This window comes from Enhydra lutris, unplaced genomic scaffold, assembly GCF_002288905.1.
Source record: "Enhydra lutris kenyoni isolate GAN:26980312 unplaced genomic scaffold, ASM228890v2 scaffoldscaffold30, whole genome shotgun sequence".
In the NCBI taxonomy this organism is placed as follows: domain Eukaryota; kingdom Metazoa; phylum Chordata; class Mammalia; order Carnivora; family Mustelidae; genus Enhydra; species Enhydra lutris.
Window position 1 is genome coordinate 4198928 of NW_019154114.1, and position 26036 is coordinate 4224963.

General features: G+C 41.4%; 2 protein-coding genes across 4 annotated transcripts in view; both read left to right on the forward strand.

Annotated features, from left to right (window-relative positions):
- Positions 1-10012, forward strand: part of LOC111152864 (core-binding factor beta subunit) — a 64385-nt gene extending 54373 nt beyond the window's left edge. For both annotated transcript variants that reach the window (XM_022511554.1, XM_022511556.1), the window contains exon 6: positions 7762-10012. In XM_022511554.1, coding sequence (XP_022367262.1) covers positions 7762-7830 — 69 coding nt within the window. In that variant the 3' untranslated portion in view covers positions 7831-10012. The remainder of the gene's footprint in view (positions 1-7761) is intronic.
- A 6451-nt stretch (positions 10013-16463) lies between these two features.
- LOC111152825 (chromosome unknown C16orf70 homolog) overlaps positions 16464-26036 on the forward strand; it is a 28744-nt gene continuing 19171 nt past the window's right edge. The window contains exons 1-3 of one of the 2 annotated variants that reach the window (XM_022511485.1): positions 16464-16505; positions 16635-16755; positions 22878-22960. In XM_022511485.1, coding sequence (XP_022367193.1) covers positions 16692-16755; positions 22878-22960 — 147 coding nt within the window. In that variant the 5' untranslated portion in view covers positions 16464-16505; positions 16635-16691. Of the gene's footprint in view, positions 16756-22877; positions 22961-26036 lie in introns of both variants that reach the window. The other variant, XM_022511487.1, reaches the window with a different exon arrangement.

Below are 26036 nucleotides of genomic sequence, written 5' to 3' on the forward strand. Positions count from 1 at the left end.
GGGGTACTGCTCTGAGTGAAGCAGGGGTGGGATTTACTCTAATTTCCTTCTGTAGTCCCTGGGGTGTTTTCATGGAGTCCAGTAACTGACAGAATGTAACTTAAGAACCTTTGATGTAGTAAAATGACCATGAGGTTTGTAATAGATTGCTCTGATTTTAAATCCTGGCTCTCCTACTTGTTGCCTTGTGGCATTAGGAAAGTTACTTATCCTTGTGAGCCTTGTCTATAAAACCAGGGCTAAGGTCCTACCCAGGTTGCTGCCAGCATAGTATCTGACTCTTCAAATGGGCTCACTTCCTCTTTCTATTCACTTTGGCTCACGGTGTATCCGGAGTGGCAGTAAAAGCAGGCATATCTAACTTTAGACTGTGAAAGTCAGAGATTTTTTGCCAAGGTATTTTGTATTCTGGTGTTGGTTGTTTTCTTTGTTGGTTTGGTTTTGGTTTGGTTTTTAACAACAGTAAAGGGTTTTGAATTTTTCTGTGTTCTGTTAGAAATGGAGATAGCAGTTACCCAGGGGGTGAATAGTGACTAGGGATAGGGGAGAGCACAAGGGGAGCCTCCACAGTTTGGGTAGTATTATATTTCTTGATCTGGGTGCTAGTTACATGGGTGTGTTCACTTAATGGGAAATTCATCAAGTTACATATTTATGATCTGTGCACTATTATTTTAATAAAAATTAGACATTAAAAAAATAATCATAGACATTTCTTCTTCCAAGTGCCTGCCCATTGCTGTCTCTTGCCACGTAATAGTGCCTCTTTCCATGATTTGAAAATGTGGACACATTATTGATGGCAGTTCTCTTCAGGTCACACATCTGTATAACTGTAATTCAAATGCCTTACTTCAGGATTTTGTAAGAGATTGAGGTTAGTAAAGGACAGAATGAGTGCCTGGTCATAAATATATTGGAAAGCTTCTTGTGTTATTGATAGCAGCTCATGTACACTCCCTATGTCTAAAGACTGCCTTCAACTTGATTGGCCTCTTAACTTTCTAAAACTGTAATATCGTACTGTTGGCTCTTAATTTGTCTGGATGGTGACAGCGTGCTGAAAGAGATTTTCTCTGTCATTATGGAGAAAATGCTTTCATCTGGTTAGCTTATAAAGTATTAGCAAATAAATTCTTGTCTTTAATGTCAGAGAATGGGTAAATAATTATTGCTTATTTTACTATAGGCAGTTTTAATACAATTCAGCAAATCATAGGAGAATTTTAGGTGGAAACTGTTTAGAAATAAAGACAGGCAAAAGGCTTTATGTGGTTTTTGTATTTGTGTTTTGTATGTTTTTGGAGCCTTCGATTCTGTGTGGTCCGAGAAAAAAAAAAAATCTCAGCCACTATTTTAAGTTCCCACAGACTTCAGTTTTCAAATCATTTTAACTGTACCAACACTCATTTTTGTGTAAGGACAAATTAACATAAAAATCTGTCTAGGGGGACGCCTGGGTGGCTCAGTGGGTTAAGCCGCTGCCTTCGGCTCGGGTCATGATCCCAGCGTCCTGGGATCGAGTCCCACATCGGGCTCCTTGCTCAGCAGGGAGCCTGCTTCTCCCTCTGCCTCTGCCTGCCACTCTATCTGCTTGTGCTCTCTCTCTCTCTCTGACAAATAAATAAATAAAATCTTAAAAAAAAAAAAAAATCTGTCTAGGGGCACCTGGGTGGCTCAGTGGGTTAAGCTTCTGCCTTCAGCTCAGGTCATGATCTTGGGGTCCTGGAATCGAGCCCTGCATTGGGCTCTCTGCTCAGCAGGGAGCCTGCTTCCCCCTCTCTCTGCCTGCTGCTCTGCCTACTTGTGATCTTTCTCTCTGTCAAATAAATAAATAATTTTTTTTTTTTTAATCTGTCTATACTAGGCCTTCCTAACATGTCTTTTGGGTAAAGGCAGTAGATGAGAGTGAAGCGGAGGAATATGAACTCAGGCTAAGAATGAGGACCGGAAGAGGATTGTTGAGGGAGGTAGAGGAGGATACTAGATCTGCATTCTCCCATACTAAGAGAAAAGGAGAGTCTGTGTGGTGCCTGTGTAGCTCAGTTGATTAAACATCTGCCTTTAGCTCAGGTCATGATCCCAGGGTTCTGGGATCAAGTCCCACGTCAGGCTCCCTGCTCAGCAGGAAAGTCTGTTTCTCCCTCTTCTGTCCATCTGCTCATGTGCTCTCTCACTCACTCACTCTCAAATAAATAAATAAAATCTTCTTTAAAAAAATCTTTGCTCTCTGTCATAGATGCAAGCTTCATTAAAATTTGTTTTGTTCTAACTTTGTTTTAGTTTGTAAAAATTAGTCTTATTGGGAGGATGTGGGTTTTTTTTTCCTTGACATTTCAAATGTTCATATACATAAATTGGGAAGTGATGAGCAGCATCTTTGTTGTAATAATGACAGTGTGAGTACTTTCTAGATGACAGGCAATATATACCACAGTGTTTGTTTTACATTTGATTCGTAAGACACTGAGGCTGAAAGAGAATAAGAAACTTATCTAAGATCACATAGATAAAGTGGTAGAGCCTTCCCAGTCTCCAGCTGGAAATGTAGATTATTTCCACTATCTCTTTTATTTTGAAATAACACTTTATATGTCAAGTTTTCCTGAAGTTGTGTGCTTTATAAGAACTATATTTTTTGACATGACCGTTAGACCAGCTCTTGCAGTCTCCTTACCTGACAGGTGTTTATGATTGTCTGCTGACCTGGTTTTTACCTTTTTGCATTCAGGGAAAGTACAGTCTTCTGTCATATTAGGACTTAAAATATCTGCTTTTACTCCTCCAGCTTTGGACCAGCTAACGATGAAACCTCGGGGAATCACTTAACCTTCTTGGTTTCAGGCTCACAGTTTGTAAGATTAGAGTTGAACTAAAGGTTTCATGTCCTTTGCCACTCTAAGATTCTGTAATTCTGTGCTTTGATGTTTAGTCAAGTGTCAGACATAAAGTAGTCAGCACAGTGTGTGAACATAGTATACACTCAGTAAGTTGGAGCTATTTTTAAGTATTAGGGCATTATCTCATAAAGAGTTTTCAGCAGTTTGGTAATCTGGATAACAAGAGTGGAAAACAACCAAGAAGTTTTATTCATTTTCATTTGGGCATCCCTGCTCTTGGCTACTTTTGCACAGCCCTGGCCAGTAGGGAAAACTCAGTGCCTAGTGACTGTTCTTTGTCACTCCATTTTGGGCTCTTCTCATGACTGCCTCCTCAAAACTGGATTTGCCATGATTCTGGGCAATGATATATTGAAAGAAAGAAAACAGGAGCAACGGGTAGTAAGAGGTCTGTATTCTGTAGTAAAATGTCTAGATTAAGGGTACCTGGGTGGCTCAGTCAACTGGGCTTTTGCCTTTGGCTCAGGTCGTGATTCCAGGGTCCGAAGATTGAACCCCACATCTGCTTCTCCCTCTTCTGCTCCCCTGCTTGTGCTTTTTCACTCGCTCTCTCAAATAGATAAAATCTTTTTTTAAGTGTCTAGATTAATTATAAATATATATATATTTATATATATTTTTTTTTTTTTTTTTTTTTTTAAAGATTGTATTTATTTGTCAGAGGGACAGAGAGCACAAGCAGGGGGACCGGCAGGCAGAGCAGGCAGAACAGGGAGAGAGGGAAGCAGGCTCCCTGCTGAGCAAGGAGCCTGCTGTGGGGCTTGATCCCAGAACCCTGGGATCATGACCTGAGCCGAAGGCAGCTGCTTAACCGACTGAGCCACCCAGGCATCCCAAATTCTTTATAAATATTAAAAACAGATTTTTATTCTGAACAGACTTGTTGGTGTCTGCTTGATATTAAACCCCTATTCTGAAATAGCTGTTAATAAGTTAGAATTTCCTCTCTGTGGACCAACAGAGGAAAAGAAACTAGAAATCATGGACTTTATGCTTTTATAATAATCAAGTTCAGAGAGTTTCTTAGCCACCATTTAGTCTAGCCAGTTACTCGTAGAATTCCTTCTAAAACATCTTGCTTTCATTAGAAATTTATCCAGTTGTTGAATACCAGTCCTGTGGAAGCTATTTCACTGAACCTAAGTCTCTTTCTGTGTTTGTTTTTCTCACGTGACAGCCTCTACATCTTCCCTCCAAACAATAAATTTCCTCCCCATCTCCCAGCTTTCTTACTCCTCCTCCTGCTCACACACTCTGAAGTTCTTCACCAGCTCTCTCGTTTGTCCTATTTTTTATTTTCCTTGACAGTGTCTTCCCTTACATCCTCCTAATTCCTTCTTCACAGTGTAAATAAACTGCAAACACAAGCAAATAACAAGGCAACTTTACCTTCTCCATGCCTTTACCAAAGTACATTTTAAACAAAGAAACCCATAGCAACTTCTGCACAGCCAAGAGCAGAAGGGAGACCTTCAGCTGCTGATCTCTGCTGATGAAGGCCATCACTCATATGAAGTCATCCCATTATTATTAAAATAATTTGAAAATTATTCCTATCCCAAGACAAAAGCTGAACTACCCTTGTGACAAAATATTATTGGTAGGTTAGTAGTGACCTGTAAATACATAATTAGGATTGATTTTTCTGAGTGTTTCTTCATAGCTCAGCCCCTTTCTAACCTTCATTGACTGAACCCAGATGCTTATATCACCATCTGTGATTTTGCAGAATTGAGCTGTCCTTAAGCTACGATTTGGCATCGATTCTGTATGGAACTTAAATTGTTTTGTTTTTTGGTTGTTTTGGGGGGGGTTGGTGTTTTGTTTTGTTTTTAAGATTTTATTTATTTGACAGAGAGAGATCACAAGTAGGCAGAGAGGCAGGCAGAGAGAGAGAGAGAGAGAGAGGAGGAGGAAGCAGGCTCCCTGCCGAGCAGAGAGCCCGATGCAGGACTCGATCCCAGGACCCTGAGATCATGACCTGAGCTGAAGGCAGAGGCTTAACCCACTGAGCCACCCAGGCGCCCCTTGTTTTTGTTTTTTGATGAATATGCATTCCATAGCTTTTTCAGTCTGTACATGCAACATAACTTTAACATGACTGGTTAATTTTTAAAAATAAGGTAAAATTTAGTTAGTGAGCAGTATGCTGATAAAAACAGTTAAAATCTGCTAGAGGCATGTGTCAAAATTTATAAGACTACAGAAGTTAGTGTTGGGTTTTACCTAATTTGTTTCAAAGTGAACAAGGTGCGGTGTCATTTCTGTCTAAATGTAATGCTCTTGAGAAATGACAACATTGCTGGAGTTTCTGACCAAACTTGATCATTCAGTACAAGTGTGACTTGTTGAGATGTTTCTTTGAAGGTCAAGGATGCTTTTTCTGTAACTGTGTTAGATCTTAAGAAGTGCAACCAGAATGTTTCAGTCTTTGGTGAGATTTGTTTCCGAAAACTGACAATTGACATAGACAATGAAGAATCAGTTGGCGATTATAATACATTATTCCATTTAGCTAAAGATTGCACAAGTGATTTCAGGATGGTATCAGTTACTGGCATGCATATATATATAAAATATATATATATATATATATATATATGAATGATACCAGAGGTGACTACACACAAGATCCAGATGAAGAACAGTCGTGGCATGGACTAGGGTAAGAGGTGGAGGCAGTCAAAGGTGCTCAGATTCAGGACATGGTTAATGTAGACCTGTAGGAGCCCACCATTGAGTATGAGAGAAAGAGATCTTAGGGTGACTTCAAGCTTTTTTGCCTGAACTACTGATAAAATGAACTAGCCATTGTCTAACATGAGAAAACCCTTGCTAAAAGAAGCAGGGTCTTTTGTATGATCAGTTGCTTGTGCTTGACTCCCATTTATAGTCACTAAAGAAAGCTTATGGAAGAAACACTCGTTGGAATTTGTGAAAGAGACTGAGAATTAATGTATGTGGACCAAAGGGGCACTAGTTTACATTAAAACTTTATAGTAGCAGAGAGTGCTACGCAGGACCTGTTGTTAGATGTTCCCTATTAAGAAATTTGCTATCAGTAGTTTAACTGGAAGTGTTTATTCTAAAGTGAAACTTGAAAACCTTAGTATCGGGGCACCTGGGTGGTTCAGTGGGTTAAAGTCTCTGCCTTCGGCTCAGGTCATAATCCCAGGGTTCTGGGATCGAGCCCCACATCGGGCTCTCTGCTCAAGGGGAGCCTGCTTCCCCCCCAACTCTCTGCCTGCTTGTGATCTCTGTCTGTCAAATAAATAAATAAAATCTTTTTAAAAAGAATAAAAAGAAAACCTCAGTGTCTATAATTGTCAAACCTCTTACTCATTAATTTTGTTGTAAAAATAATTCTAGGTATATAAATGAATCAAGGACTGCGATTTTTTTTCCAGTTTTGCTTTTTTTTTTTTTTTAATTTTATCTAAATTTATTTATTAAGAATTTCTGTTGTTTTTTGGGGAGGGTTTTGTTTGTTCTATAAGAATTGCACTTGTTTAGTAACAGATTTTCATGTTGTACTCCAGGTCTTTCTTCCCTCCATAATTGTATAAAAGTATAAGATTTTATTTATTTATTTGACAGAGAGAGATCACAAGTAGGCAGAGAGGCAGGCAGAGAGAGAGGAGGAGGAAGCTGTAAAGTACAGTCATGTCCATTATTTCTACTTTGAAGAAATAGAACCTGGCCTCTCACTTTTATGTATATAACCAAAAGCAGTTAAAATTCTGTTTATTCTTGTTCTTAGATGGTGTCCTCCTTGAAGTGGCTTTTCTTAATGGAAGCTCTAAGAGCATCCATTTTTGCTTTTTTGAGACAATACTTTATCCATAGTAATGATTTTATTACATGAAGTAGAGGTTTTTAGTTAAAACTTGTTTGGTAGAGATGCTCTTCTGTAAAATGAAAGTCACTACTGCATTTTTCAGTCCTACCATTAGTAGACTGTGTTCTTTTGTATGACTACAAAATAAACAGTAGCCCCTATGTTACAGGTTGCTGACCTGGTTTTAAGATTTTTTTTTTTTTTTAATTTATTTGTCAGAGAGAGAGACTGAGCACACAAGTACAGGGAGGGACAGGCAGAGGGTGAAAGCAGGATCCCACTGATCAAGAAGCCCAATGTGGGACCGATTCCAGGACTCTGGGACCATGACCTGAGCTGAAGGCAGCTTCTTAACCCACTGAGCCACCCAGGAGTCCTGCTGACAGGGTTTTAATTAGTTCATCCATGCAAAGTACTTTGAACAGTGACCAGCATATAGTTGGTGCTCAGTATTTAAAGGGAAATTTGGGGGCACCTGGGTGGCTCAGTGGTTTGGGGCTCTGCCTTCAGCTCAGGTCATGATCCCGGGGTCCTGGGGTGGAGCCCCGCATCGGGCTCTCTGCTGAGCAGGGAGTCTACTTCCTCTTTCCCTGATGCCTGCTTCTCTGCCTACTTGTGATCTCTCTCTCTCTCTGTCAAATAAATAAATAAAATATTTTTTTAAAAGTAAATAAATAAATAAATAAAGGGGAAATTTTGATTCTAAGGTGAATAAATGATATGTTTAACCCTGTAGTCCAAGAAATATAAATGTAGATTTGTTGTTCTTTTATGCATAGCACCTATTTTGATAATGCTCTTTGGAATATAATGAGATTTTTATTCTTGGTTTTTATGGAAACTTCAGCAAAATATGTAATACATCATTTAAATTGTTTTTCCTCTTACATCTGGAGATACTGGCTGAAAATTTTTTAGTTGTAAACTTTTTTTTTAAATGCTACTGTGTCTTATACTTTATTTATCTAGCACTTAGATTTTCAAAACATGTTTTGACCCCCAATTACGATTTTGTCATTGCAGGCAAGAAGACAACAAGACCCTAGTCCTGGTTCCAATTTAGGTGGTGGTGATGACCTCAAACTTCGTTAATTAGCAGCACAGCAGATGTGCCCCCCCATCTTTACATATACATTGTGTCTAGTTGGCAGAAATAATCATTATTAAAAGACCAGAAACTGTGATAACTGGAGGTACTGCGATCTATTTCTCAACCTTCGGCAGTAACAACACATCACAAACTGCCGTGGTTTTGCACTATGATTATAGAATACCTGCATTTCTAATTTTGTATGCATTAGCCAGTAATTTGAATTTTTTCCTATGCAAGCTTACTTTGTTGGCATTATTTTAGTGAGTTGAAACTATCCACTTGTAAAACTCTTTTTTTCCTCCATTTTAATTTAAAAGATTCTGTCATTTAAAAACAAGTTAAATTTAAATTTTTATCAGAGGGTTTCCCCCAATCAGTTGTTCTAATTATTTTTGGAATTTTAGATGTGTTGGTTATACAACTTCATTTTAAATAGACACTCTTGGTCATTTGTTTTGTTTCTGTGTTTTTATAGTTTGTGGCATTTTAAAACTGCTGATGTGTTTGCATTATTTTAAACAAGCTAAAAACCTAGTAGCATAGAGCTGTCTGCCACAGCCTTTTAACACAAAGTTTACAGTTGTTAAAGTTGCAGTATCCTTTTAAATGTTGATAATCAGCTCCTTTTTCTTTTCTCCTTAAACATAAAAATTTTTAATTGGTATTAACTCTAATCTGCCCCAGATCTGTTTTACATTTTGTTCTGTAATCATGTGTTTGTGTGGAGATATTCTCCACAGATGGTAATAATATTCCACTGAAATGCCTAAAGAAGTCGCAGGCTGGCTTCTGTTTTATTCAGGGACTTTTTTTTTTTTTTAAGTCAATCAGAAAAGGGATACTGGAGCTTCTTCATGTATGTAACAACATATTAAACTGGAGACAGTGATGAATCAGCTACCAAGGTAATATTGTATTAAAATCATGTTCAAGATAGCTGCTTTTATGTGTATTTCATAATGCATGCTTTTGTAAAAACAATGCTGGGTGATGAAAAATTAGTCTTAGAAAATGTTCATCTGTGCAGAGGATACATTTTCTTCATTTATTATGGAAAAAAACTCACAGGTTATATATATGGTATTTTCCAAAAGGACTATAATAGAACCTTTTGAGATGAATTAGTATAAGAATATTTTTTAAATAGGCTCACTGTCAAATTGGATGCAACTTTGTTTTTCATACAAGACTGGAAAAAAGTGCTAAGTCATTTGGTACCTCCTTACAAATATTTCATGTCACATTCATTAAATGTTACTGCATTTCTGAATTTTTGCAAAAATGTATTTTATCATCATAGAGTGGCATTATTTTAAAGAGTTTGAAAAACTGACATGGTCATTTCAGAAAAGAAACTGAAGTTTGAATAAGGTCATCGCATTTAAAACACACACACACACACACACACATATACTTTACTTGATGAGGGAGGTGTGACTTTCATTGTATATAGGTCTTATAATTCATAAACATATCCTGTATCTCGGAATAAAAATATTTGTTATATATTTGAAGTCATGCATGGTAAGGAGTGTGTTTAAATCATTATGAACAATAATGCATCATAAAAGACCATGCTGATCTTGTGTAACGAAGTACTATGAATGAATTTGGTTGGTATTAGTGTTGTGCAGCTCACATGTTTACACACTCAGTGCCCTAACTTCCCCTGAGGGAATTGCCTTTTAAGTGGCCCTTAAAGTGGTGTTTTAAGGTTCCTTTATCACAGAGCTCCTTGGTTTTTGACTTCTGCACTTAATTTTTTTAATAACATGATGATGATGGTACATTTTTCTCTATAGCTTCTAGCTAAGGGCTTTCATTCCACGAGTAACTAAGATCAAATGTTATTAAATGTTCATATTGCCATCCTTCTGTAAATACTCGATTGTTCCTGTCATTCAGCTCAGCACTGTGCTTCTGTCTGTCTTAATGCTGGCATTAAGATCATGAGTCTTTTTTCTCCAATAGTGCAGGCTTTGGAAACTTTTATTAAGTTATTGATGCAATTTGATATTTTTCCATAATCTGTATTTAAACAAAATTACATCATTGCATCATCTTTTCTAAATTCATCTCCATTAAAACTTGCCTTAAGCTACCAGATCGCTTTTGCCACCGTTAGCCATACTGTATGTTTGTATGTTTCATTTACTTTCACAATAAACTTCTGTGTAGTGGAAAAAAAAGGTCTTGGTTCTTCATTGACATAACCCAACAATTTCTGTTCTGGTGCTCGTTATGATATGAAAATTGACTTTGTTGTTTCCAAAATGTTCTTTCATCCTTTTTTTTTAACCTTTAAACAACAACAGTGGCATCTAGTGGTCATTTCTGCTCATTCCAAAGAAAACCTTCCATGTAAATATCACAGTATCAAGCATACTTGGGACTTGGGCTCCTTGGTGGCAGAGTAGGTTGAGCATTTCAGCTCAGGTGGTGATCTCAGGGTTTTCATCAAGCCCTGCACCTGACCCTGTGCTTAGCATGGACTGAGCTTGGGATTCTCTCTCCCTCTCCTTCTGCCCCTCCTGCTCATGCTCTCTCTCTCAAATAAGTAAATAAATCTTAAAAAAGAAAACATACTTAGGCATTTTTCCTATACCAGCCTTTTTCTTTAGAAACATGCCTTCAGCTTGATTTATAATGGAAAAAACTTACTTATTCACCACCATATTTACTGCAAATAACAAATAAAAATGGTGAATTGGCACCATTAAGCAAAATTCCAAAGAATAAGATTCATACTCTGAGGGTTAATTTCAAAAGTTGTTTCGGCATCATGGTTTTAGTTAAGTGTATCATCTCTAGAAACAGGTATTTGGATATGCTAGTTTGGGGCTGCTTGGGAAAACAAATACCTTAATTGGTTTATGCCTCATTTGGCAATGGGGAGCTTTTTCAAGCTTTGTATGAAGCTTGTATGAATTATGCATTATGTATACCTTAAGTTTTGTATTAAACTTGTATGAATTATGCATTATTGTATAACACATTGCTCCAAAGCCTAGCAGCCTAAAACAGTAAACATCATCTCACGGTTTCTGTGGATCGGAAATTTGAAAGAAGCTAAATTCAGTGGTCTGGTCCAAGGTCTCTGCTGAGGTTAGAGTCAGGTTGTTAGCACAGCCAGGCTACCATCATCTCAAGGATTGAGTGTGGCTGAAAGACTCCCTTCTAAACCCGTTCAATTGCTCATTGACTAGCCAGTTCTTCAGAGACCTTTGGGTGAAAGTCCTTGATTTCTTGCTAGGTTTTAGAACAGAGACCTGCAGCTTCTTGCCATGTGGGTATCTCCATAGGGCAGCTCACAGCTTGGCAGCTGGCTTTCCCTAGAGCTTAGTGATTCAAGATGCAAGCCACAGTCTTATTTAAAAATCTAGCCTTGGGGGTGCCTGGGTGGCTCAGTCGGTTAAGCATCTGCCTTTGGCTCAGGTCCTTGGGTTGAGCCCCACATCAGGCTCCCTGCTCAGTGAGGAGCCTGTTACTCCCACTCCCCTGCTTGTGCTTGTTCTCTCTCTCAAATAAAATCCTTAAAGAATAAAAAATAAATAAGAACCTAACCTTGGGTGGGGGCGCCTGGGTAGCTCAGTCAGATAAGTGTCTGACCTTAGGTTCAGGTCATGATCTCAGGGTCCTGGGATGGAGCGCCACCCCCATCCCCCTTGGGCTCCATGCTCAGCAGGGATACTTCCTTTTCTTCTCCCTCTGCCCCTCCCCCTATTCATGCTGTCTTTCTCAGGAATAAATCTTTTAAAAAAATAACCTAATCTTGGGGTGCTATGGTCTAAGTTAGAGGTGACTCACAGGGTCAGGCCCACACTCAAATGGAGGTGAATTAGGCTTCATCTCTTCAAGGGTAGTGTGTCAAAGGGTTTGTGGAAATGTTTTTTTAAATCACCACAGCACACTGCCACATCTGTGTGTGTGTGTATTTACAAGACAACATTGGTATTTTCATCTCCCAAATAATTGTCTTTTGCAGGCATTTTCCAAGGCATGATTACCCATAGATACCATCCATTTTTTTCTTACAGCACCACCACACGTACATATATGGCATTTTAAAAAAGATTTTATTTATTTGAGAGAGTGCAAGCTAGTACGAGCAGTGGAGGGGTACTGGGCAGAGGGAGAGGAAGAAGCAGACTCTTCACCGAGCAGGGAGCCTGACAAGGGACTCCATCCCCTCTCCCTGGCATCCGGACCCCAGCCGAGGAGCCCAGCCAAGTGGAAGGCAGATGCTTAACCAACCAAACCACCCAGGTGCCATATATGGCATTTCAAAAATGTGTCAAGACCAGAAAATTAAAATTGTAGGGTGATATCATGGATGAAAATGGTAGTTTGGTTTTTTTTTTTTTCAATATAGGATACTTCTAAAACAGTTGCTATCTTAAGTTAAATCTCAACTTTTGGGTTAGAATATAAATCTCGGGGCACCTGGGTGGCTCAGTGGGTTAAGCCTCTGCCTTCGGCTTAGGTCATGATCTCGGTCGAGCCCCACATGGGCTCTCTGCTTGACAGGAAGCCTGTTTCCACCCCCCTCTCTCTGCCTGCCTCTCTGCCTACTTGTGATCTCTGTCAAATAAATAAATAAAATCTTACAGAAAAAAAAATATAAATCTCAACTTTTGGTTAGAAAAATTTAACCAACTTTGGGGCACCTGGGTGGTTCAGTCGGTTGAGCATCCAACTCTTGATTTTGGCTCAGGTTACAATCTCGTTCCTGGGATTGAGCCTCACGTTGCGTTCCCCACCGAATATGGAACCTGTTTGGGATTCTCTCCCTCTCCCTCTTCCCCAATCCTCCCCCAACCCTCTGTGCCACTTGTGCTCACTCTCTCTCTCAAATAAATAACTTAAGCAACTTTGCGTCATTATCGGCCTTATTCAGGTTTCAGAAACATTACGAAATGTAAATAGATAAGATAGAGAGGGGAATTTTTGATTACAGGAGATAATCTATATCCACGATATCTCCAATATGGTAGATACTAACCACATGTGGCTATTAAACCCTTAAAATGTGGCAAGTTCAACCAAGAGACTGATTTTTAAATTTAAAAAAATTTTTTTTTTGACAAGTACTTACTGTAAGCCAACTATGTGCCAGGCACTTTTCTAGAGATGAATAAAATGGGCAAAGTTCCTCACCTAGTGAAGTTTACATCTCCTGGGAAGATGAACAATAAGTAATTAAGTGGTGAAGTGATAGACAGCTGCGAATTAACTAAAATAGCATCATGGGATAAATGGTGATGAGGTCAAATAAAGGAAGAATTAGGGAAGATGTGGCAGGAAGTAACGTTTTTGCTGGGACCTAAATAACAAGTGAACAGGAAACACTTCCATTCAGAAAAGGGGAGAATAAAGTCACTATACTAACAATTATGAAATGTCACTGGGGAGAGAGACTGAGGGCTTTCGACCCTGAGAGAGGGGAGTGTCTTTTGTAAGACTGACTGGGAGGGACTCCCCAGTCCATTGTTTTTCACAGCTCTTGGGCCTGCCCATTCCTGATTTGCAGGATGCAGTTACCCTTCATTTCTGCTTTCAAACTGGCTGTTGGTTCTTCTCTTGACAAATATAACCAATAGTAACCATGGTAACGAGACTCTGTTTTCTAAGCTTTTCACCTAGGCTTCAAACATGTACATTTCCCGCCTTCTAAGCTATTACCTGTGACCATTTTAATAGGACTGGTATCCTTCCAGCCCTCCAATTCAGTTCCCCCAGCCGTTGTCCTGAGGAACGCCATCATCCATTCAGCTACCCAAAGTTGGAAACCGTGTTTTTATTCTTTAATCCTTTTCTACCTCATATTCCACATTCATAGATCCTGCCAAAGGATTCCATCAATTCTGTCACTATCAGATTTTTTTAAAATTTTAGTCACACACAAGCCATTTACTATGAGTCAGACACTCTTGTAAGTGCTAACCAATCTGTGAAGTATGATCATTTTACAAATGAGGAAACAAAGGCACAGAGAAGCGAAGTAACTTGCCCAAGGCACAAAATCATTATATGGCAGAATTAGGATTCAAACTTCCAGCAAATGTGTTTGACCAATGTTAGCCTTCAAAATAAGTCTGCCAGTTATTTTACCAAAAAGGGGCTTGTTTAGGAATAGAGAATTTCAAGCCAGGACAAACAATATACAGGAAAGCCGTAAGTAAACTCCCAGAATAAAGGAGAGGACAGCTCTTATATAGGAAAGAGGTAAGTTGGGAAGGCTATTAAAAACAAAGATCAAATTAGGGTAAAATGTGAGTTCAAAGTATAGTGGCTTTTCATTGGCTGAGCTGTGACATTGTTTCATCGGCTGGGCTGTTCCCCACAAAGGAGGAAACCTTGCATCCACCTGGCCCGTCAGTAAAATGTTAGTTATGGTAATATGGATCGTATTGCATATGCCATCCATCACCAGGAGTAGGATGTCAGAGCTCCCCCTGCTGACCTCCAGCTTCCATTCTAAAGTTTCTGGCCCCCCACCTTTTTTTTAAAGATCTTATTTATTTATTTAATTTTACAGAGGGAGATGAGAGAGCACTTGGAGGGACAGAGGGAGAGAATCTCAAGCAGAGATTGGTGAGGCCCGATCTCATGATCCCAAGATCATACCTGATCCAAAATCAAGAGTCTGCTGCTCAACCAACTGAACCACCCAGGCACCACCCAAAGGGAATTTCTTACAGGCTTACCCACCCTTGTTCTTCCTGTTACTTGGATTTTCCAGACTAAAAATTATTTTCATGTTGTTATCCAGTGTGGCTTTCTCTGTTCTTTCTTTCCTCTCCCACACCCCCACACGACCTAACCCCAACCTCTTTGTTCACCGAAGTAAGTCCCTCTAAGTGTTTGTTTGTTTTTAAAGATTTTATTTATTTATTTGACAGAGAGAGAGATCACAAGTAGGCAGAGAGGCAGGCAGAGGGCGGGGGGGGAAGCAGGCTCCCCGAGGAGCAGAGAACCTGATGCGGGGCTCAATCCCAGGACCCTGAGATCATGACCTGAGCCGAAGGCAGAGGCCTAACCCACTGAGCCACCCAGGTGTCCCTGTTTGTTTGTTTTTTATATAAGAACCAGTCCTAGTCTGGTTGGATTTGAGTTCAATTCAAACATTTTTAGATCAACTAAGACTACTCCTCATCAATGCTAGATTTCTTTCTAGGTCTACTCCTATGCTATTTAGGCCAGCTGCCCAGCTAACCTATCCTAAACCTATCCCATCCACATATAAATGTCTTTAATGCTTTCCATGCATAGTAAGAAGTAAATGTCCACCTATTCCTGCCCCCTGCCCCACTCCCTGTATTAGGTATCACTGGTATTTTTTTTAAATCTTTCCAGAAAGGTTCTTTTGGTATGGACAATGTTTCTTTTATTTCCACTTTTATATACTATACAATTTACACATAGCTTTTTTCTGTTAGCACTCCTTCCACATTAGCATACAGGGATATACTTTGTTTTTTAAACGTATTCTATTACATATATCACACTTTGGTCAGCCACTTCCCTACTGATGGACATCTCAGTGACTCAGTTCTATTGTTTTGGCATATGATGTGGCAATGGACATCCTTCTCTGTGTTGTTTTACTGCCAGTAGCAGTGACTTCAAGTTTTGATGAGCCTCCCAAGTTACATTCCTACCAAACCAGTTTGAGAATTTAGCATGTCATTCTCTCCCCTGCTAAAATCCTTCCTCCAAGGGCAATGTAATGGAAAGAACTTGGGTTCCACCACTGAGGACCACAAGGCCATTTACATCTCTGGGCCTCATTTTCTTCACTTGTAAAGTGAGGTATAATCTGACATCTCAGGGTGGTTGTAAGAATCCAGAGTCGGCTTCCATGAAGGCTTGGCTCTAAAAGAAGTCTGGTTGCCTTTTAGTTTTTCAATGCCACAGGCCATGGGCCAAAAGCTCAGGCTGAACAGGCTAGAGGAGCCCCTTTTCCAACCTGTAGATGAGGAGAATGAGCCACAAAGGGCACCAGAGGTTTGGTTAAGACCACACACCATTGGCGGCAAAGCAGACTCTGAATGGAGGCTGAGCTGCGGCCAACGATCTCTGGATACCGGCCCCAGGGGGCTGTACACATCTGGACTAGGTCAGCGGAGGTCTGGCCTAGCTGCTCCCCATTCTACCTATTCCTCTCCCCCAGCTCCCCGCGTTCCTACGCAAACACTCGAGTACATTCCGCACTCACTGAAATCGGTGTCTTCCCTCCCCGCTGGGCCTCAGACATTGCACCTCGGAACTTTTGCACCCAGTGAATGTGAGTGGGACGTACGTCCGTGCAGAGGGCAGACGGATTTACATAACACGTCACATTCGTGTGTTACGTGGTATGCACATCCTTGTGTAGACATATGAAATGTGTGCAGTGTGGTGTGCAAATGTGACGATTCACGGAGTATGGAAGCCCCCTGCGACCAGCACCCACCCTTCCGGGCGGTACCATCTTCCCTCAGCCTTCGCTCGGACTTTCACAGCATTTTACGCGTGCCTGACTCCGCCTTGGGCTCCTCCCTCCCCACTGCCCCGCTATTGAAATCCCGCCTTAGCCCCGCCCCCACCACGCTTTACGACGCCGCACGCCAGTTTTGCGGCAGACGCTTAGGCTGCGGCCGCTGTCCCTGCTGCTGAGGCTGCTACCGGTGAGGTGAGCTGAGCTGAGCTGAGGTCTGCTGACCTGAGGTGTGGTTTTGGGCTGGTGCCGCCGGTGGCCAAGGAGTAGGCGGAGAGCCAGGCCAGCGGGGACGGCAGATCAGTCGCTGCTTTGTCTCCCCAGCTTCGGTCCCGTCTGCGTTGCTGCAGCGAGGCCGCCCCGGCCCGGCGAGCTGAACCAATGCTGGATCTGGAGGTGGTGCCCGAACGCTCTCTGGGGAACGAGCAATGGGAATTCACGCTGGGTGAGTCTGGGGTCCTACTTCAGGACCTTGCTCTGCTTCTTACTTCCCTCCAGGCCTTTCCTGTTTCTGGTCTCTGCCCATTATTTCCCTGCGCCCGCTGCTTCTTGCCTCTTCCATCATCTCGGCTCTTTGGGCTCCGGGCACTAAGTTACCCCTTCCTACTGGCCAGACCCGCCAGTCTGTCGCTCGTCCTGGCCTTGACGCCCTCGCTTCAGGCTTCAGAAGAGCTCCTTCTGGGGCAGTGGTACAGTAGAAATAATAACAACAATGGCCGACACTCCCCAGACACTTATCAAGGCCAGACCCTGCTTCTGTGCGTAATTATCTCGAGTATGCCTCCTTGGGGTCTGAGCGTCCGTCCTGTTGTTTTTCCTATTTCCATTTTACAGATTTAATAGCTAAGAAGTGACTGACACCCTTAAACGCTGCAGTAGTCGGTCGCGTTTTGCTTTTCTGGGCTGTGGGTTCCCTCGTCCCTAGGGGAAAGCTAGGGTCAGATCCTTAATCACATGTTAGGGATCTAGTCAAGGGAGGTGAGAAGAGTTTGTGTATTCAAAGAACTTGTGACTTGTTTCCGTCTCGTTTTTAATGTGGTCGATGTGTGGTGTAATCCTAAACCCAGACCTTAGCAGAGAGAGTTGAAGGTTTAATGAAATAAGAATTCAAGAAGAGTAACATTTAGTTTGTGTAAAATGCAGTTTGGCCCAGTATTAACTATTCCCAATTTCACTACCTTTATATATACAAGTGCGTGCATCCGCTGACTCTAGTGTATGTTTACCTTGGCAAAGGGGGGTATGGAGCAGGTGTTGGTGCTATTTTTTTGTGCACACTTCACCTTCTGTCCCACTAATTTGGGCTACTGGACTGAGTGACCTGCTTGTTTGGGCTATAGCTCATCCTTGAATCTGAAGACTCTTTTCAGTGGAGACAGGCTAGATGAGAAACTGCACAATAGATGCTGGTAGGACCGTGCTGGTGCGCCGTGTCTCCATGAACGAACTGAACTACAAGCCTCTAGGTTATAGGAGCCAGTTTTATGGAGAGGTCTTAGGCAGTTTCTCTCATAAATTACACCATTCCTGCAGAGTTCGTTTCAAAATTTTAGCTGGTATAAAACAATTTGGCCTCTTGTGAAGCACCACGAGCTTGGTTGGGAGGCCAGTGATACATTTGCCTCCAGACCCATTCATATGCTGATGCTGTTTGCCTTCTATTTAAGAACCTCCCCTACTAACAGCTTCTCATACCAGTACTTCACAGGGAAGAGAACCACAACCATAGCTTCAAACTGTGCTTGATGATACATCTAGTTTGTGGATCGCAGTGGTAGAGTCTCTTGACAGAAAGGAGTGATTAGAATGTCATTTGAGGGATGGCTGGCTGGCTTGGTCAGTAGAGAATGCAACTCTTGATCTCTGGAGTTGGGAGTTGCAGACCCACATTGGCAGGTAGAGTTTACTTAAAATAAAAATAAAAAGAATGTCACTTGAGACCAGGATTTTAATTTAAAAAAAAAAAAAAAAAAGAAAAGAAAAGAACAGAAAAGCTGGGTGGAAGAGCAAGGGTTCTTCTGTCACCTGTTGTTTAGATACCTTAACCCCTACTTCTAACTTCACCAGTTTCCAGAAGTCAAGGTTTTGGGTAGTTCTTTCAGACTGTCTGAATATCTAAATGACAACAACAGTGAAAAGAGCATTTCTGTAGAGTGGCCCAGAATTGAACTTTGAGGGAAACCTCATAGAGGTGGCTTGGTCTTAATGATTCTCTTGTGGGTCTTAAAAATCTGCATTTCTAGGGGCCTATAGCTGGCTTACTTGGTAAAGCATGTGACTCTTGATCTCAAGTTGGTTCAAGTTCCACCTTGGGTATAGAGATTACTTAAAAGTAAAATCTTTAAAAAAAATCTACAGTTTTAAAGCATGTCTTTCTGAAAGATTATGATTATTTAAAAAAAAAAAAAAAGGAAGAAAAAGATTTTTCCCTCTGTCATTTTTCTCCCCAGCCCTCAACATATCTAAACTGCAGTTGGAGCTGATAGGTAAAAATAGGTCTAAGAAGTGGATCTGTGCTTTAGAATTACCTTCCTAGGCCAGAGAACCAGGCAGTACTTAACTAAAGTCACCACAACCCTACAAGGTAATCTCCATTCGCCAGATGAGGAGCAGGCTCAGAAAGGTAGAGATAATGAAAAGTCGGTACCTGAACAGGGAAATCCTGCTTCCCACCGCTCTGCCCTTCTGACAATTGGCTCAGCTTTGTCTCTGTTCTTTTTGGAATCTCTGCAAATGCAGATGCATCTAGCCCTTGCCATCTTCTGCTTGGCATCACAGTGGGGAGCTGTATCCAGCTTCTTGGCTGCCCTCCTGGCCTTTGTGTGATGTTGGGACATTAGGGAAATGGCAACAACACAGGGACAGGAAAACCTAGGCAAAGAGGAATCGCTGAAAATGCCACTGATGGCTTGACTAGTGAGTGAATAAAGGCAGTACAAACTTAGAATGTTTTCAGTAAGACTTGGAGAATGTATTGGTGTGGGTGCATGTGTCTAAATTGTTCTAGAGAAGCTGAAGGCTCACTCCATTGAAGGCAGCATATATACCTCTGTGGACTCTGCTTACAAACATCAAAAAGTGAATAAGAAATGGTCATGTGCCCTGAAGAGTTTCGTGTGAGGGAAGGGTTACAGCAATAGTACATTTTATTAAAATGAGGTAGAGGTTGTATAAGGTGCTTTGGAAGGGGAGAAAAGACTTGACCTGACCTGGAGATTCAGGGAGGGCTTTTTTTCTACTTACAGTAGTCAGTACCATTCCTGGAGCCAGTGAGCACCAGGAAAACCCAATCAGAAATCTGCCAGGTTTCTCTCTACAATGTCTCTATAGATAGGAATTTTCCAGTCAAATTCAAAACAAAATGAAACAGTGGGAAAGATTGTGTGTATAGGGAACTATAACCAGTTTGGTATTATAATTAGAGCGTGATATACTAATGGAAGAAAAAATGGGTTTTCCAAATTCCCAGTGCTCTATAGTGGTAGCTGCCTGGGTTACTACCAAGGACTTTGGGGTCCAAGGGAAAAGAAGGTGAAGTGGAACATGGGGTCAGTGAAGTGTGTTGTGGACATGGGTTTAGGAAGAAAGAGAGTAGATTTGGGGAGGTAGAAAAGGAATCTAGAGGCTTCTGGCTTGAGTGATTGGGTAGATATTAGAGGTATTAAGACCAGAATACAGTGGAGAACTGAGACTGAAAAGATGATGAAGAGTTACTGTTAATCTGTCTACTTTTTTTTTTTTTAAGATTTTATTTATTTATTTGTCAGAGAGAGAGAGGGAGAGAGAGCGAGCACAGGCAGACAGAATGGCAGGCAGAGGCAGAGGGAGAAGCAGGCTCCCTGATGAGCAAGGAGCCCGATGTGGGACTCGATCCCAGGATGCTGGGATCATGACCCGAGCCGAAGGCAGCCGCCCAACCAACTGAGCCACCCAGGCGTCCCAATCTGTCTACTTTTTATTTGCCTTTAGATTTATATAGAAAACAGATTGAGATGTGAGTCAGAAACCAGGTGGTTGGTTGGATGAGTGAATGAGGGATAGGCAGAAGGAAACATTGCCCATCATAGAGACCTGGGAAAGTTAGGGGAACAGCAGGAAAGACTGTGTGTGTGTGTAGAGGCAGGATGAGAGTGCTTGGAGAGAGAGTGGTCACTAGGGTCTATGGTACAGGATTTACATGTCCCCTAATTGCTTTGTTTCACTCAATCAAAGTTCAACAAACACATGGGACCACCTACTTTGTGCCAGGCACAGTGACTGGGTGCTGGGGATATAGCAGTGAGTAAGATAGATAGTATAGATAGTGGTTCTCTCCTCGAGGTATAGAGGAGACTAACAGATAAATAAACTGAATGGGAGGCTTTATTAGATAAGGCAGTTGGGGAAGTGAGATGAGAGTCAAGAGCTGAAGAATGAGAAGAAACCAACTATGGGAAGAACATTCCAGCAGAGTCTGAGCTAGCACAGAGACATAAGGTAGGAAAGAGTTTGACATGTGCTGGGAACAAAGGGAGGCACGATGAGCAGTGGAAAGAAAGATGGAGGTGGACAAGATCCAGAATATTCAAGAACTTTAGGTGATGGCATGTTGTTTGAGTTTTATTGCCCTGTAATGGGAAACTCTTGAAAGGTTATAAGGTAAATGATGAGATCTATAAAACATAGGATGTATACAGTTTAGAAGGTTGACATACCCTTTCTTTTTTTTTTTTTTTTAAAGATTTTATTTATTTATTTGACAGGCAGAGATCACAAGTAGGCAGAGAGGCAGGCAGAGAGAGAGAGAGAGGAGGAAGCAGGCTCCCTGCTGAGCAGAGAGCCTGACGCGGGGCTCGATCCCAGGACCCTGGGATCATGACCTGAGCCGAAGGCAGAGGCTTTAACCCACTGAGCCACCCAGGCACCCTGACATACCCTTTCTTAGGCTAGGTAGCTCTGTTAGAAGTAGGACAGTGCTCTAGTTTCTTTGCTGTACATATGTTTGGTTCCCTTTAGAGAACTTTTTTAGCCTTCCTTTATCAATAGCTGTGTGACAACTGGCCGTTGTAGCTGCTTTGTCTCTTCCAGATGAGTTCCTCCCCAAGTGACTCAGGACCTGAGGACCCAAGGATTCCAAGGCTATGGATTTGATGTGGTTAATTGGAAAAGAATCCTCTCTTGAGAAACTGATTTATGCCATGTGGGCCAGAGAAGCCATGTGGCCTTCTGTTCCTCAGCACCTAAGTGGGAACCTAACACATGGATGTTTTCCCACTCCTTTTGGGAGAGACAGTGTAGATGCTCCTCCATTTCAGGAATGGCAGAGCTGAGTGATGTGTGCAGTTTGTTCATATTTTCAACAAACATTTATTAAGCCTTTACTTTGTACCAGGTTCTATATTATAGAAGGCTGGAAAGTGCCTTATGTTAAGGTCTGGTTTCCTCTAACTTTCTTCAAACGGTAGAATGGACCATCAAGTGAAGGCAAGGTTAGATCATTGTTTAAATATAGATAGACCATGTGTTTTTATAACCATCTATTATTTGTATATAAGGTCTTTTCTGCACATCTCTCCTGGAATCAGAGGAAACTGATCTTGAATGTGAGCCACTGTGTTTACCTGAGGTCATATGGTGGTCCCTCCTTCTCCCTTTCTCTTACTACCTACTCCATTGTACATCAGCATGGCTGAATAAATATTTATCCAATAGCCACTATGTGGTCAACCCTGTGCTGGGTGCTGGGGATCAAGAGAATGGTGAATAACACACACTGTCCTTGGATTCATAAAACTGTGAGTCTTGATTTTGGATTTTGTCTGGGACTTGTTTTGGATTGTCTCTCTGTAAGTTTCTTCTTGTTTGAAATATAATGGACTCTGAAAACTTACTTTTTGGTAGTCCTTGGGATCTTGGAGATATTGTTGGGATTTGGATTTCTTAAATTGGCATATATAAATTTGTTTATAATGGGCCATGAGTTAAAAAATCAAGTATTAAGACTTAGAGGATTTGTGGGTTGATAAGTAAGGATCCAGTGAAACCCTTAGTAAAATAAGTTGGTTCTGATAGATGTGTGATTTTTAACTTTTTAAATGAGCCCTTACAAGTCATGTGCTTCTGCAGACTCTTCATTTGAGAGATGAGGAAACATGCCAGAAAGAAAGAGATGAAGGAACCTGCCCTAGGTTATATGTAATTCATGGTAGAATGAGAACCAGAACCTTGGTCTCCAAAGCAAGTCATGCAGTCTGTACTTTTCTCATTGTTCTTTAGTTCATGTTGACTTTGCCTTCTCTGAGTCCTTTTCCTGCTTGGGATCAGTGCAGTACTTCTCATTTCCAGGAATCTCTTTTGTATATTCACTCCCTCCCCTTATACAACCCAGTTGTTCCCTTAGTGCTTGCTGCTAACTTTATTCTAGCCCTTGCTGCTTACTGAACTTTTATTTACTCATATGTTTATAGACCTTGGTGGCCCCCACCTCCCATCCCAGGCTTTACTGCAGGGACTGATGCCTATTATGAGGATAGATGTCAGTAAATGGATAGCCCAAGTAACCACACAGGTGTCCTTGCTTTATTTCAGGAATGCCTCTGGCTCAGGCAGTAGCCATTCTTCAGAAGCACTGTCGCATCATCAAAAATGTCCAGGTTCTCTACAGTGAACAGGTGAGTGGTAGCTGCTTTGTTTACTGAAATAGCATTCCTCATCATTGAGTCACCTCCAGAGGCTGATGGTCTGGGAGAGGCAGACTGGCAGAGATTGCTTGGTCATTGCGTTTGAATGGGAGAATCTCTAGCACTAGTCAGTTACCAAGTACATTTTCTTCAATTCTGAAACTTTTCATATTGATAATCTAGTGCTGCCAGGTTTGGAAGAGCAATAATAACTGCTATTTTTTTTTATGTGTTTTGACTTACCAACTGGTCCTTAGACAGGGACATTTCAGTGGGAGGTCACCTCTGGGACTGTCTTGTCTTCTAGGGTGCTTGTCTTCCACTTTTTTATTTAAAATAATCTTTTCTGCTCTGTTGATTGGTTTGTATTCAAAGTTGTTGAATACAAATTTCTAACCAGCAGAGCACTCCAGACTTGAAAAGAAGCAGGTGTAGCTCACTACTTTAGTGAGAATGATCTGATACATGAGATCATATATCAAAATATTGGCTCCAAATTAATGGACATAGTTCATATTTTGCTTTTTTTGGTCTGATTTATGGTGGTCTCTATCAAATGTTGGTCAGTTGTGCCAGGAATTAACCCCTATTGTAAAATGTTACATGTATCTACAAAGACCTTTTCCATTTCCAGAAAGAATGTATATGTTACACCAGAGTACTTTCTGATCATCAGGATTTTTTGTGCTTGGTTTTATACGTAGTTAGAGACTATTTTTTATGGGCTTTTAGAAATAAGATTATTTATCGCTCTAAAAATACAATCTACCTTCTACTGAACTCTCTGAAACCTGTGAGTCTTCTGTGACACAGACCATGTATTGCTGTGTGGAGCAACCTTTATGGTACCCCATGTGTCACAAATTTCAGGGAATAAAGATGTTTTGTATTGTTTTGGTTTTTTAAGTATTTTATTTATTTGACAGAGAGAGCACAAGCAGCAGGAGTGGCAGAGGGAGAAGCAGCCTCCTCGCTGAGCAGGGAGCCTGATGCAGGACTCGATCCCAGGACCCTAGGATCATGACCTGAGCTGAAGGCAGATGCTTAATGGACTGAGCCACCCAGGCACCCCAGGGAATAAATAGTTTTGAGCCTATACATGCTGCAGGGTGTCCTCACTCACTTCTCTGAGACCTTCAGAGTACCGTTTTGATCATTTTAGTTCCCTTTGTTCTAATTAGTTTCAGATCCTAAAACACATGACCGTTTATTTTTGACGTGAGGAATGTTGTGGATTAGAAGTGAATGAGATTCTGTGAGGCTGTCCGGTTTGGCCTAGTGTCAAGGTTGAGCCTCTCATCAATGTCTAGTCATTACACTCTGCAGTGCAATACTCCTCTTGCAGCCTCATGAGAGAGACCCTATAGAAAGGGTCTTCCTGAGACAGGGAATGCATAATCTCCAAGCAAGAGCTTAGATATTCTTGTGGTGCCTACCATGGAACAAGGGACTTCTAAGAGTGGGCCAAGGGGTTCCTTGAGCCACAGTGTCAGTGTTTTCTCATTTATAAAGTGAAGGATGGTGACTTTTCCTCTTTATCGCTCTCAGATGATCGCTAACCTACTCTGACTTTCAGTGTTAGACCATGAGGGAATTACTCATGACAATTAGCAACCATCCAAACAGGGATAATAGGCTTGCTTCTTGAGCATATAACTCCTGCATATTCAGTTAAATCAGATTTGAGCACCCCCAAATTAGATGCATTTGAAAATAGGTTTAATTCATTTTTTTTTAAAGATTTTTATTTATTGGGGCGCCTGGGTGGCTCAGTGGGTTAAGCCACTGCCTTCGGCTCGGGTCATGATCTCAGGGTCCTGGGATCGAGTCCCGCATCGGGCTTTCTGCTCAGCGGGGAGCCTGCTTCCCTCCCTCTCTCTGTCTACTTGTGATCTCTCTCTGTCAAAGAAATAAAAAAAAAAAAAAAAAAAAAAGATTTTTATTTATTTATTTGACAGAGATCACAAGTAGGCAGAGAGGCAGGCAGAGAGAGAGGAGGAAGCAGGCTCCCTGCCGAGCAGAGAGCCTGATGCGGGGCTCGATCCCAGGACCCTGGGATCATGACCCGAGCCGAAGGCAGAGGCTTTAACCCACTGAGCCACCCAGGCACCCCCAGAAATATCTTCTTATCTCTAGCATATCACACCTTGGAAATTAAATGTGTATATCAAGTAGGTCCTATCTTTCTTAGGGGGAAAAGCATTAACTAAGAGTGAACAGCTTTACTAAACTCTTTCATGTGGAGGACTGTATAGTTCTGGGTCACTGGAAGGGACTGCTTAAACATCATATGGTAAAGGTATACTTTGGTTCTGGAGATATAAAATACTAATAAAATAATGGTTGTGAGGATAAATTGCTTGCTTTTGAAAATTAGTTATGTCCTGAATTGTAACGGTGTTGGGAGAAAAATGATCAGATCTTGGGAGAGTGTAAGAAAATTGAGATCCTCCCATCATTCCTCCTCCAAGCAAGGATCTTGAAGGATGCTATAATACTGCTTCATCCTGCTTACTGCCATGGAGTAGCCCTCTCAGAAATGTGTTCTGGGTTGAGAATAAGTGACCCAAGGTCAGGGTTCATTTTTGTATTATCTTGATTGACACCTGATGGTTTTAGACATTCATACATGCCTCCTGGAAAATTACAACATTCTTTCTTCTAGTTTGCCAGGCATGGTGGTGCCAACTGGGCCTGCTACCTTGTGAAGATCATTGGGGTAGAAGGGGACAAACAGTCTGAGCTAATCACAGAAGGCTCTTTGGAGAGATTTTTTTTTTTCTTTTATTTTCTTTGCTTTGCTTTACAAGATTTGTTTTAAAGAGTGACAGAGGAAGAGGGAGAAGCAGGCTCTCCACTGAACAGGCAGCCCAAGGTGGGGCTCGATCCCAGGACCCTAGGATCACAACCTGAGCCAAAGGCAGACGCTTAACCGACTGAGCCACCCAGGCGTCCCTGGAGAGAACTTTCACAGTGAGGCGGACGCCAGTGACACCTGGCCTTGCTGCCTACATATCTGTCTCTGACAGCCACACTTCCGTCATTCATTGTGCCTACCTTGGGAGGC